At 35.2% G+C, this 14,921-nt stretch overlaps 1 protein-coding gene and 1 long non-coding RNA gene across 5 annotated transcripts in view; both read right to left on the bottom strand.

Annotated features, from left to right (window-relative positions):
• The window catches only part of LOC133524418 (hemicentin-2), a 237,384-nt gene that overhangs the window by 201,849 nt on the left and 20,614 nt on the right, over window positions 1-14,921 (bottom strand). For all 4 annotated transcript variants that reach the window (XR_009800374.1, XM_061860416.1, XM_061860415.1 and 1 more), the window contains exon 2: window positions 9,534-9,655. Coding sequence is in view for 3 of the 4 variants with exons in the window: in XM_061860416.1 (XP_061716400.1) it covers window positions 9,534-9,655 (122 nt within the window). In the remaining variant the exon portion in view is untranslated. The remainder of the gene's footprint in view (window positions 1-9,533; window positions 9,656-14,921) is intronic.
• Window positions 6,009-7,107, bottom strand: LOC133524427 (uncharacterized). Its single transcript, XR_009800375.1, has 2 exons — window positions 6,768-7,107; window positions 6,009-6,687 (listed from the first exon to the last, which is right to left on the bottom strand). It is a non-coding gene; the product is annotated as an uncharacterized LOC133524427 (long non-coding RNA).

Genomic DNA, 14,921 nt, shown 5'->3' on the forward strand with positions numbered 1-14,921 from the left:
CTGCGAACTTTAACGGTGACTAGAATGGGACCTTAGAAAATTAGCAACACAAAAGCGTAACCCTGAGATTGCATGGAAAGCTTACCTACGTACAAAATGATGGTGTCCATTGCTCTTGTAAGTTATACTTGAAGATCCCAATATTCCCATTAGATTTCAATAAGGCAAACTGCGCGACTCACTGACGGTGTGATGAACCTGTCTTTAAGAATATGTATTTATACCTCAAGATCCTGAAATACTTGAGGTACAACTGCACCTTCGGTGCAAAGCCATCTTCTGTATATTTTTCCAATCTAATTCCAACCCTGACATCGAAATTTTTTCACATAACATATGCCTAATTGCCTACGCAATCACAAAATACAATTACAATTTCAGAATTAAGCCGTTACCAACATATAAAAAGTCAATTTCACTACGCCAACATAATTAAAGTACGTATTAAATAAAGGTAAACGTGAAAACACTCGTGTTGCTAGTTTCTCATTTCCCCGCCTATTTTCAGCACTAATTGGAATGCAATTTCTGCGAGCGATTATTTTATGAAATATTCGCTTGAATTGTGTAGAGATGTGCTGGGGGTATTTTTCCCTGTTCCGGAAAAAAATCCCCTCGTAAGGAAATAATTACATTGATATGAAAATAAAGAGGGATAAGTTAGCCTTTGGGTTCTTTTTTTCTGTTTTATTGTACAAGAGAGTTTAATTTATGCTCTAAATAGGATTTTGCGTTATTGTAGTTTTAGATGACGCTGAATTCTTGTAATAATAAGTCATACATATATTTTAATTATGCAATAACTATTGTATACTTATTTAAAAATTATATCGTTATGTAATGTTTCTATAGTGTAGATAAGGACATAATTCGGATATTTTCTTTATTATGTATCTATGTAAAAACACACTTTTCTTATTATTAGGGAATGATTGTAAACCCTATTACCACTGCCGTAAACTACTGTACTAAGGTAGGTGCTTAGAAACAAAAAATCTTACTATCACGAATATTCGTGGCAATGGCACATCACTATTGAGCACCAATTATGTCTGAATAATACAAAGGACATTCAATTTACCTATTGTTATTGGCTGAAATCGAATATCGAATGGCGGCTCCGTCATTACCGTCCATATATTCCTGTAATTTCACACTTACCTGCCATTAAGAGCTGTCACTAAGACATGAAATCTATAGTTCTCATCAGAGACAAGTAAAGAGGAAGGAGTGGTAGTTAGTTCCCTTTATAATGTTAAATTTAATATTTATAAACATTACCGTTAGTCATGTTCATGTTAGGAGATGAGGATTTGACGCGAATTTACCACGCTGCTGCTTTCATATTTAACGAGAACAACGTTAACGCGTCGTTCGTGATTTTTTCGGGAAAGGATCGCTAACTAGGTGACAAAATTTACTGACGAAACCATTCATTCCGGTCTCGCTCACACGGTCACCGGGTTTACCGTAGTAGACGCGAGCGGATATCGCCGCTCGCCGCTCCGGTGTGTAGCTCTCGCACACTCGAGATACCTACGAATCCGCATCAAATGTAAAGACCACCTAATAAATATCAACCGTCGGAGTCTTTAATGGACTACGGTAGTACAGTGCGGTAGTGTATTTTTAGTACAACATGAAATGTACGAGCACTTCAAAAATGGCGCGATTTAAACATAATTCGATTCGAAGAGACATGTTCCCTCGCGCTGGTGTATGTTTCCTTAAAACGCGTCAGTGATAGTCTCTACAATTGCCTTGTCTATAACGGCACGACAAAAGGCCTGAGGCATCAGGGCGCGCTGCCAAGTTCCCAGGACTTTATGAATCACGAAGGTTAGCTCGTGACCGGGATGGTAATGACGGCTGTTAGGCTTAACGTCTTTGTCCTATCGATACGCCTTTACGAAAGCCGACGCGGTAAACTAAGTACCAGATACATCAAGTTACCATGAATCATACTTGCTAAATTTTTAAGTGTGATAAAAGTGACAGACGTTCAATTAGATCAAACATATTTGACATGTTGTCATTTAAAAAAAAATTACGTATGACGCTTGATAAGGCAAATATAAAACTATGAAAAGTATCTAGTCTACCTTATGGATGAAAATAATTTATGATGAATAACCGTGTGTCACCGTTCAACGGTTAACGTAAACGTTTTAAACTAAATTTATTTGTTTGATGAGTGACGTTGATCAGTCCGTCAATTGTTGTTGATACAACTGACCCTAAGTCTTTCGTTCTAATATAAAAATAAAAGAAATAAACTAAATAAATGAAAACTGCATAAATACTCTGTAATCAAAGTCAAATAACAGTTTTATAATAAGGATACGACTGTTTTTCAAGCAAAAGATTAAGGCTAATTTCTAGTAACTGTTCACGAGTAGTATAACTAATACTGAACAAAAAATACTTAATTACTCTTTGTTTTTTTATACTCGGAGATTTGACAAAAGCTAAATGCCACGAGGTTGGCGATGACAAATTTGACAGTACAATATATTATATAATGTATGTATAGTACGTTTTGGAATGTAAAACTGTAAAATAAAAACAGGACAAACAGTGTTGTATTAAAAAGGCCCACCACGAAGCAACAATGGATCTTTAAATAAAAGAACCGGCCAAATAAGGACTTCATTTCCATAATTAGGAACGCGAGATCATTGCCTTAAATAACGAACACAATGCTTTAACTTTAACCTTTCTCGGCAAACGAGATGGTTAGCAAGTAAAGTCTAAATATTATTGTAACAGCAATACATTTCACTAGCCGTTAGTAGATTTTATGCCTTTACAATAAGGTTTATGAAGAGTCGGTTGACGTGGATGATGGTAGTTCTGAAGACAGCGTTGTTTTAACAACGGCGGGTAATGAAGGTACACAACACGGTAGTATAAATTAGTCTGCCAATTTGTAACAGACCTACGTAACGAATATGTGAAATGTCGAGAAAAGAGATACAGTTACGATGTACTAAGTTTTCTCTGTTGTTTATTGTAGCTAATTTAGCTTCTTCATGATGTATACGAATTCTTTTAATAATTAATTTAAGTAGACATATAGCTCTACGCCATTCTGATAATTCAAACAATAAAACTATAGGAATTAACTTATTGCAATAAGTAGATTTCTTGTGGAGCCATTTAGGCCTACAGTTTACTTAATATTCCATCAGCCATCTGCAACGAGTTTAAAACGAAATAGTAACGTCATAAAATATTAAAAATGTACACACATTTTAGCTTCATTCTAAAGCCATAGAATTAAAAACGTATATATGTTTACAACCGTGACACGAGTTCACAATAAGGGATGCGGCATTCTAGGAAGGGTTTCATACAACGCACGCTTAAAGCAGTTATATTTTAAGTAAAAGAATCGTGACTACACCTAGTTAAGATTCAGATCTCGCCTCGGAGCCGCGATTGTTCATTTAAATACAGCCAGTTAAAGTTTACCGGGCTAGATAAACGACAGTTGAATGCGAGGTTTAATTTTATCTACGATGAATATGTAAGCGCGTCGAAATAGTTTAAAAACAATGTGCCCTATGGTTGCGGTAGATGCCCACGTAGTAACACATCCTGTTGAATACTTGCAGTAGGTATTTTTACAAGTTTTTTATTAACTTGCAATAACTTGCAATATGTTCGAGTCATATCTTGCAAGCTAAATTACAGACACTTCCCTCCTTCGATTGAACTGAAACTTCTCATACATAATTGGTAATTTGGGTGACCATAATGTTGCATATTATGGTACCATCGAGCTGATCTGATGAAAACGCAACCTAATTGTGTTTGGGTTTGTTTAGTTGCCTGTTGAAAGAAAAGTAGTCAGCGATAAAAGCTTGTATCAAAAATGACTTTTTTAGTAAGAATCGCATTTAATGTTTTATAAGTGTACATAATCAACGTACGATATGTGTGTGAATATCATCGATTGAAATACGATTTGCTAGTTAGTATGGGTCTTAGTTATCTGACGATATGGTTATTTCTTTGGCTCGGTGTGTGGCCCTAAATGACTTGACGGATTTTCTTATATGCGTTATGATGCGATTTTGGCAACATTCGTGTAGTTGCCGATGTAGATGACATACCTCCTTAGATATTCATAAAACTTTATAATTCTTCATTAGTTATCTTATGTTTTATCCCATTCTTACAAATACATAAGTCAAAATCATAGAGCAAGACAAACGATTAATGGCGAATTGAGACTTGTATCGTGTTTATGAATAACGCCAATAGTCTATAATATATTCACAACAATTAGTTCTTTTAATTTTGGATTTGCAAGTTCTACGTAACCCTTCTAAAGTAATTTATATTGAATTATGGACTGAGATGTTAACTCTCTCAGTTTCAATTACAAGTCGGGTGACTAGCTTTTTTTTTAAATCAAGTTCCTACTTTGAATTGGATTAGTCTACAAAGAAGGAACAAACGCACAATCCGAGTTTGCGCAAGCTCATTTGGTTCGTGGAAATTAGCAAGCAAATTCTACTTTACGTCTTATGACTTGCACCCCTATTGTACTAAATATTATTTTCTAATTTACACTAAGAAGTAAACATAAGCCTTTGAATCCCTTACTATAATATTATTTGCATTTTAGAAAACTGTTTTTATTCTCCCCAGGTAAAAGGGGGCTTTAAACGCCGATTAATATTCGATACACGGCTTCACACCCCTAGGGGATGAAACAAAATCTGTATGACTTTAATGGCTCCCGCCTCGCCGCCAAATTTCTTTTACGGCCTCATTTTGCTGGGAGAACACGCTAAAAATCGTTTTGGCGCATGCAGCAGGCTAATTAACACTTTGAGAAGCTTTTGATTCACCTTTTTGTAACTATATAATAAACCTTAGGTCTTGCTGAAGAAAGGCCATATTTCAAAATCTTGGAACAAAGAGATAGGATGTTGGAAGAGTGAGATTTTTGGTATGTTATGTTAATTAAATGGTGCAGCGTGAATCAGTAATTATTGTCTAAAGGTAAATGGGAGTTCTGATTTCCGTGGTGTCATTACCATATATCTACGTAATTTAACATACAATCTGGGTTGCCAGCTGCTTATACTAAATGATACACAATCTGACGTTGAAAATTTCTACTACAAGCTCGAGAATCAAACCCGTGTTTAGTATTTTTTTACCAATAAAACAATAATGGTGTTAACTTTTCAGTTTTTGATTGAATGTACTTTTTTATAAGATCAAATACTTCGTAGAAAAAATATAAAATTTTGCTGAAATATTACGGAGATTCCCGGAACCGAATAAACCTTGAATTAACTGTCCATAAAGCCATGGATATTGGATATTCACCGGTAGTTTTGAAGAGTCATCGCACTGCCAATTGTAACCGAACCGCGATGAATAACCATCCATTTGTGCACGGTCCAAAAAACCGTATTTTCCGGCGATAAAAAACGTACATAGCTAATGAGGTCATACGTGTTTTACTTACAAAGGCAACGTGATAAACTTTCGTAGAAACAAAGTGACAAAGCGGTTAGTTAAACGATTAAGGAACACTATTACTGTTTGAAGCGGCGTCATCCAAAAAACATTGTCAAGTGTGTAGTAGTGTATATCGGTACAGTCATATTAGGTCTACGAGTAAGATGACAAAATGCTTTTAAAATTCCGAATCCGGAAAATGAAGTTTTTTACATGTATCTATGTTTGAAATCAGCATTGAACCACATTGTACTTTAAGATACGTCAAACATTTCGTAAATATACGATATGCATTGGATATGTCAGTGGCAAAAGTGACGTTTTTGTTTGAAGAAAATGTTTTAGATGCGTCAAACTTTAACAAATGTTTGACGTATCTTAAATTATTAAATAAAATCTTAAATCTGTGTATACGTGACACAAATTTCAGGTTTTAAGTATAGTTGTAACCTGTAAATCTATGAAATGTACCCGGCTGGTTACATAATACCTAGGGATGTACTAAAGGAAAGAAAACACAAGAGTTCACTTGATAGTCGTTTTATTTCTTCTTTCAAAACTCCTACATACCCTAAAAAATTCAACTTCTAGCTCAGACTGCTAACGGTAGAGCTGTTGGTTCATTCATATCTGTATTCTTACACTATAGGATAAATCACCAACAAACTAGTTGTTTAATTAAATTTTATTCTGGTAATTATTATATGAAAAGTTACACCTAAGCATTAAATTTGGCAAGCAACACTGTCCATCAGACCTCAGTAAACCTTGATTATGATATTAAAATTATTCATTATAAATGTGACAAAAGCAAAAGTTTACCGATCTATGACAATGACAAAACTTGTTCTACAAGTAAACTATGAGCTTCTTAAGGGCTACCTAAGGATTTTCTAAGGGTTTCCAAAGGATTTCCTAAGGTTTTCAAAGGGCCAACACATACCTGCTGCCACAGACGATGTTTATTCCTCCGAATTAACTCCTCTGCATTCCGCCTGACGAACAAGACAGACGACAGAAAAAAGTCTGCTGCAGTCAAAATTAGCATTTGGGTTGGAACTCGTAACAATGGCCGTGAAGGCGTCCCGAACTGGACGAAGAGAAGACCCGTCTCTTACATCAGCCTGCCACGCTCAAGGGCACGCTCCTCTTTCCTCAGCAACTTGGCAAAGGAAAGCAACATTTGCCTCGACCTATTAAAATCTGGAAAGAATAAATTACTTAGTCTTCCGAATTTGGATTAAGCTGTTTTGCAATGAAAACACTTTGTGGGAATTGCTTACCCAGAAACCAAAATCTGAATCTCCGGAACTATATACTATACTCGTATGGCGACAATAAATTTCCACGCTGAGTTTTATAAATATCTATTTTAATTTTGTAATAAATCAGTATTCTGACACAAACCAATGCCGTCTTTTCTTCTCCTTCTTTTTTTTCCCTACATTTCAAATTTAGTGCTCTTTTCAGCCAGAACTGTGTGTTGTCAGTCAAATTGTGCTACCTTTTAAAACATGTAGGTTTCATTACCTAACGACACAATATCCAGAAAGAAATGCTGAAATACAACTATTTATATTTTGTAACTAAACTAATTAAATTAAATCATGTTTCATATTTCTAAAAAAATATAACACTAAGAGAAATAAAAAAACAACGAAGTTACGCTAACACCACTAGATGGCGCTATGTGACAATACCCCCCTTCCAACAAGAAGGTTAACTAGTTTCAAACACCAGATAATAGTGAACTTGCCTGTCCTCAGGCACGATTAACCTTAAAACTAACAATAAACCTACCAAACTAACCATGTATATTCACAGATGACTACCTTGAAATAAATTCAAAACTTGCGACGACAAAATCAAGCAAAACCATCAACCAACAAAGTCAACAAAGTCAACCCTACTTGATTCCAAAACAACCTGCCGCGCGAAAATCTTCATCAAAGTAAATATGAAATAAACGACTTACCAAACTGTACAACTTGACAGTTGTTAATGCAAACCTAACCATTAACAAAACTACTACCAACTACCAAATGAAGTTTTATATAAACCTAAACTTGACGATAACCAAATCTCTGTCTCTTACCCAAAGTAAGATAAATAATTGTCATAAAAGTACATTGTTGTAAAACTTGGCAGTTTTATCAATTCTCCAATCAGAACAAAATATCTAACCAACAACCTGATAAAAAAAATGTTAGATTAACCCCAAACCAGACTGTCTCAACACAACTTCTATATAAATTCCGCCAATACATAAATCCTTTCATACAATACCCACTTCATACAATCATCATACTTACTACCAGTAATATTTCCTTTTAAATATTACTGTTGCAACTTTCACTTTTGTGTTTGCATATTAAAACTATGAAAACGCAACGAGAGAATTAAATTGTTTGTGACAGTTCAAGCTTTAAAATCTTTGACATGCCAAGAGCCAAGTGGATGACCATCCATGGCCTCCAGCTCGTAAACCAATGGTGATAAAACTTTGGTGATCTTACACTGCACAAACTTTGGAGCTAACTTCGCCATTTTAAACTTTTGTGCGTCACTTTGTGTATAATTCGTTTTCCAAACAATATCACCCACCTTAAAACTAGCATGTCTACGTCTTAAGTTATAATGTGAAGCATTCTTCATTTAAATTGCAGTTGGTCACGTAACTAGTTTTACCCTTAATTGAAAAATAACAATAATGGGAAAACGACAATGGAGGAAATTGGAAAATTTATGCCGCTAGCACATCTGGCGTACCACAAATATGTAATATGAGGCGAGGCTATTAAATAGAGCGAGTTAAAAAATACAAGAGTTTAATAGAATATTATATTATAGACAGAATTATATTGTTCTGGTAGTATAGTAAGTACTTTAAAAGGTCTCCATGGTATCTCTAGGCTATCATTTTATCATAAGATTTTTAAAGATGAACTATGCACCTGACTATAAGTATATTACAAGGTGAGCATCGATCGTGATAAACAAACCTATTCGAAAGGTAAGGTCGGTGGGGTTCAAGTCTAGGACTCGTCTAACCGTCTTTAGGCCTTGGGCGATATTAAACTTGTTTTAACAACAACTAAGTAATAAAATCGCAACTATACCGAGTAAAACATAGATTGCAGCATTGTTTAAAAACTTTTCAAAAATTATGAAGTCTTTAGATTTTCTTGTTCCAATGTACAAATTAAATATTACTTTCAATTTATCACCGTTATCATCAGTGTAATTGACGTTGCTTGTCACGCTTTAAACAACAAAATTCGCAAAACATGGCGTCTTAGCAGAAACTTTAACGCGTACTTAATTACAAGTTATTATACAACACAAATTATTTCAGAACAAATGTTGATCAGTTTGAGAGATACTGCCTACAGTTTTATAAAGAGTCGAGGTGTCACCGGGAAATTGTCAAGTTTCGCTATAATATAAGTAAAAATATACCTTAAATATAAAACGAACCTTACCATGTATTTTCTACGTATCTACGGAACCTACTTCGTTTCGTAAAACCTATATCATTTGTGCCTTAAGCAATCGATTTATATTTCTGTTGACTAAGGAGTTAGGGTAATTAGCTGTATAGTTTTTTTATGTATTTAAATGCAGAAAAGCTTTACTAGTGGTAACGCGTAATGTGTTTCAGGTAAAGCTAGATACTTCACCACCTTTCATTGTACATAATCCCCAGTTAGTCAAAGACGAATAATTAGAAAGGAGAGAAAAGAGTAAGAAAGAAGGGGAAGATTTTGCTAGCTGAAAAGTGTTAGAGTAAAACCTATCAATCTTAAATTGCACGCCGCTCCGTCCATGTGTTTACTGTTACGCTCACATCCACTCGTAAATCTGTCAATTAGTGGAGGATAGGGTTTGCAATGCAGATCCAGCTAGTATTTACTTAATACCCTACTAGTTCTGACGATTTAGCCGTGCAATTTGATTTCGGATTAAAAACACTTGTGTAAGCGAGTGTATTTAAAAATGATTTTACTTCACTAGTCAAGTAAATTTAGTTAATCTTAAACAGAACATACCTTATTATCCTTTTGCCAGGAGCACACGCCCTTTTTCTCGGATATCCTGCATTTGAGCAACGCGTCCTCTCCCGGGTTCACCTCCGTGTATGTGGGCATCTCCACAAACCTCTGGACTGCATCTACGAAGGGAAAACATATATGTATAGTTAATATGCTTCAATATTTTTAGAGTACTTACTTAAATTAGTATTTAGAGTACCTACGTAAAAGGTACTTATGGCTGTCGGCGCTTACGCTGTTCTGTTATTAACTACGCTCCTTACCCCGCATACTAATGCGGGGTTACGCGACTTAAGCGCCAACCGCCATAAGATAGGTACCTTTTCCCATGGAATGTCACATTTGTATATAAGTATGACCTATATGTCTGTTATAAGTTTCAGTAGTCCTCCTGTAATTGTTAAAATCTATAAAATAAATATTATTAAAAAAAACAGATTCCTCAGATCCATAGATTGTTAGTTACAAGACTCTTATAAAACTACATTAGTAAACTATCTTATATTAGCAGGTTTCATAAATATATAAAAAATACCTATTTCCTAGGTCGTACGACATGAAGGTCGGTATATCGGCCTTCATGTCGTACGGCCTAGACGTAAATAAATAAATAAATGTTATATGACAATTTTACAAAGATCGACAAAAATAAGTGAAAGAATCTTCGTTATTGGTTAATGTAAAATAGTATATTTGATTGCAGTCCTACCCCCTATAGGAATAACTGTTTTTACAAAAGGTTGCATTTATATTGAATATTATGTACCTACTTAGGTATGTGATCTTTATTGTCCGTGTTTGTTTTCTATGTACCTACCAAATCATTTTCACTTGTCGACAACAAGTTCTAGTCTGGTAATTAAGGCGTATTCGAATTTGTCTAATTTTATCACTTTATAAGTATGTACTTAAAAACCTTCAAATAACTTGGATTTTAATTAACAGACTTAATGATGGTTTAAGCATAAAATGAGGATTTTTTTATATGTACTTAAGTAATTTTGTATAGTACCTACATACACGTCAATTATGTGATTATGTCATTAAAACATTAATTATGGAACATACTTTTGAATTAGTACCCAATCGAACCTATAAAACATTTAAGAGTTTTGGCTACTTGTACTTGACCCGCCTGTTGTCTGACTATATATTTAATAAATTGTTTTTCTTTAAGCTGTATATTTTACTGAGGTATGCTAATAAAGAGTATTACATCTGACATCTAGCTAAAATAGCTAGATGTTAGAGAAACATCATATGGAGGTATGATTCGTCAAGTCGTGGTGCCAGAACTTCACAAAAAAAGTCATAAAGCAAATGGCAATTTAAAATCGTTTATTGCAATATTATGAAACCATCAAAAAAAGTGTTTATACACTATGACACTATTGTCATAATATTTCATTGTCAATGCGATGCTAGCACAATGCTCGGCCGCCACTTTCACGGGTCTCAACGGACAATTACTATCGTAGACACAGTTAGCCGACCAGTCGTGAACTCTACTGCAACGAAATAAAGTCTACCAACGGTTAGTGAAATGGGTTACTGGGTTACCTCCGAGCGCCTGGAGTCCAAGTCCAAATGAAATGGAGAATTCATTTCTATTGGCCTGTACAAATAGTGGGAAAGACTATTTCAATCAACGGTGTATCGTTTAGAATAACATTTAGAGATGATGAATTTGTGAGATGAGTATCTATAAAAAGTAGTAATGAATTAAAAGTTTTTGTAGAACAGAGAAGTAATTTTAGACAATATTTTTGTGAACTCTTTTTATATTAGGTATTTCACATTAATAATGAAAATCGGGCAAATAATTATTAGTATTAAAAAAAATGATGTCTTGTGTTGTAGCTTACATTGCCCAGAAAGGGTTACAAATGTCTAATATAGACTATTTGTAACTAATTTATTATACATATTTATAAAAAAGTAGGCATCTGAATTTGAGCAAATTAAACATTGCAGGCTTCCATGTAAATATGTTTGGATTTACAACACAAAAGACTAACTGCTAGCTAACCTAAATGTGAAACCTAGAGGTAATTTAACTAATTTAAGTATGAAATGTTTATAAATACAGATGTTATCATTTGATGGCTGTACGTAATCATTGCATAAACACGCGATTATCTATGCAAAGCTTTTGGCGATTCACCGGTTAAATATATTTTTAGCGTAGAAATGTAGAAATTTCTTCCATGCGGTGCAGCATGGCTCCTCTCATTGGTTCACAGCTTGGAACGTGTAGCGTGAAGATGACTCTGATAAGCTTGTGCTGTGTGTGTGTAATGTGGCTGTAGGATATTCCTATACCTACATATTACCGCGGGTAAATGGAATACGTGAAAATATTTACTTAATCCAGACATGTTGCGAGAATTTACATTTTTAATCTCTGCCCAAAAGAGAGAATGATATTATATTTATATATTCCATTTTCTTTTTAATCATTTTTTGAGTATAAAAACGGAAATACACTCGGTTTTGTATTCATAAAGATACAGTGAAGTAAAATAGTGTACAAAGCATTGCAATAGGTGCTGAAACGAAACGAAACAAAGGTAGACAATATAACAGGCGGTCTTATCGCTAGAAAGTGGTACGGGGTTCATATTGTACACTTGCACATGGAATATTTAAGTATTTTCACATCACCTGCATCAAGCAATCGCCTATTGTGTAATATAGGCTAATTACCGTTTCGTGTTCCTGAAAATTGTTAACTCGAAAATATTGCACGGCACCGCATTAAATTTTCAGTGCATTGTTTGCTTTGCAATTGCTCAATAAAACGTAAGCTGCCTGTAACCACGAGCATATTCAGATATATAGTGGCCATTTTGAATTCGCTGAGCCAGTTTTAAGTACTTAATCGACCTAAATGTGTGTTGGTGCTTTACTTTGAGCATTGCCTAATGAATCACTCTGATATATATATATATATGTGTGTGTGTGCAGTCGCGCCGCTATCTAGATGCCAGCTAGATTTAGCAAAGCAAAATTAAGCCATCCTAATCAGGGAAATGTCCTCAGCTCTATAGAGCTCTGAGGAACTGACTAATTTGAAATCGTCGCCTCTGTATGCATCCCCTTTTCCATGCGTCTATAGAAAACACGGAATGCTAATAAAGCCGGGCTGAATGCAGGCACCGAATTTAATTGGCTTTTCGACGTACCATACAACAATAGCTGCGTATATTAATTTCGACATTTAGGGAGCATAATCATTCATCGGTAAACATCAAAGCATACGTACGAAGGTATAGTAGGTACTATTCATGCTTCATGCCACCCTGCGTTGCGACTTAAATGGGGAGACTTGGATTGAATATCATAGGGTGGAGTGCCATTTTGCATGGTCTGGTTGTGAAATAAATTCGACATTTTAATCCCTATGCGGCACTCGCTTAAGCACAAATGTTAATCGTCGCTGCATAAATAATCAGATGTCATGCCATTTTTCATTCGAGGCAATTATTTACTCTATAATTTTGTGCTAGCCCCAATTAAAGGTTAAATCATTGGGCATTTTGCCAAAATTACATAGTATTTTCTGATCCTGTAATTAAGTCTTTATTTATATTGTCCGATATACCTAATTCATGTGCGCCTCTAATTGTTTTATAATTCCGAAAAAAAAAACAATTTATCAAATGCTTTATTGAATGTGCCGCGGGAAAAAAGTAACCCAAATTGCAATAAGCAATCAAGTATCCGAGCGCAAACATAACAGTTCATTTCTCAAAGCAAACGACACCAACAATAAAGGGTCCATCAATCACCTGTCCTAACAAAAGGTGAAGAATAGACACTCACTGCCCAGAGGCACTCTTTATTATTTTTTATTTTATACTCTACTGCCAAGTTATGTTTGCGGCGCGCAGTGGCGCTAGCGTACTTACATTAGTACCATTTTCCTCATTATTAATTTAAGTTCCGACGATCGCCGCTGGTATAGTTATCTTAGTTATTGACAGTAGAGTTCGTGGGAAGTGGACCGCGTGTATGTATTGAAATATTATTATGTGCACCACTAATGGTTTTCATTAGTTCGGGGTCTCGTGATTTTCCACCGTGGATTGCGGTTTCACCCCTGAGGTTCGCGCATTGTTATTCTCCCCAATATTTTCATTAGTTACATGTATACACGCGTAGGTAAACACACTTACTATGATCGATATGATACATTATGAATCCACTTAATGAAATATGGAATCCCGATGGCCAATGCAACCGCATTTATGAGTTTGCTCCGTATAAAAATGCAATTGATATTCAAAACTACAGCAAAGTACGCTCATGAAAGACAAACTATTTCCTATTGGATTTTTATAGTAGTTTGTAACGGAACTGTATTAAATAAAGGGGATGGCAATAAAAATGTAGATGCACACTCTGGCCGTTACGGGCAAGAAATATGTAAGAAATATGCATCTGAGAGGTCGGGAACATGCAATACTGAGTATGTTTTATTCAATAAAACCCTCGGAACCAATATAGCCGGACGCAGGTATATTGGACTGTTACTAGAAATGAAATATGTAAATTTCATTAGGGAAGCACTCGGAGGAAACTATCCGAATAGGCTAAACCTCCGTAACGCCTCGGGGAGTTAGCTGAGCATCTGAGGTTGCACGTAAATATAAATTGAAGCATATTTCACGGCAGTAGCAACGTTTTTAAGAAAGGCCGTGACTTTTAGTTTTACCTACTAGTTATGACAGCGTTAAGTTAGACATTAATTAGTTGTCTTAATTAGTTAGTGAAGATAAGATGTGTAACAGAGACATAGTTGGGTAATGATTCATTGTTGTATATGGTACAGTAGGTGCCTAACTAGTAAAATAAAGATACTCGCCTGTCTAGGCAATATTGGCTTTGAACCAATTGAGACAAGTTTTCCAATAGTAACATGTAAACAACGATTTGTATTCAGTTCCTGCCTCCCCAAGGGAAGCAAAACAATGCAGAGAAAGTATTCCAATCTTTATAACTGAAGAGCACGTGCATACTTGGCGCGGTATACCTATGTCGCGTGCATGACAGTGCTCGCTATGCGCATATTGACTTATCGTTCCAGAAACTTTGATGACTTTTTAATAGCTCCCAGCGGGCTTTCGAGTTAATTTTATCGTTGCAGTTCGGCGACTACTAAAATTTTCACGAAACGAGTATTAAAATGCTTCGTAGAATTTCACCATCAACAAAGCTAATTGGCATAAAATGGACCATAAAACATTTGTGATCATAAAATGCAACAAACGTGCAGTTCCAAAAGTTTAAGGATTTCAAAAGATTGAAGAGTCCTAAACACGTGTGAGACATAATGGAAGAGCATAAGCTACGTACTATAGCTCTGGGACTTGCATTGTCATG

This window comes from Cydia pomonella, chromosome 13 (genome assembly GCF_033807575.1).
Source record: "Cydia pomonella isolate Wapato2018A chromosome 13, ilCydPomo1, whole genome shotgun sequence".
In the NCBI taxonomy this organism is placed as follows: Eukaryota; Metazoa; Arthropoda; class Insecta; order Lepidoptera; family Tortricidae; genus Cydia; species Cydia pomonella.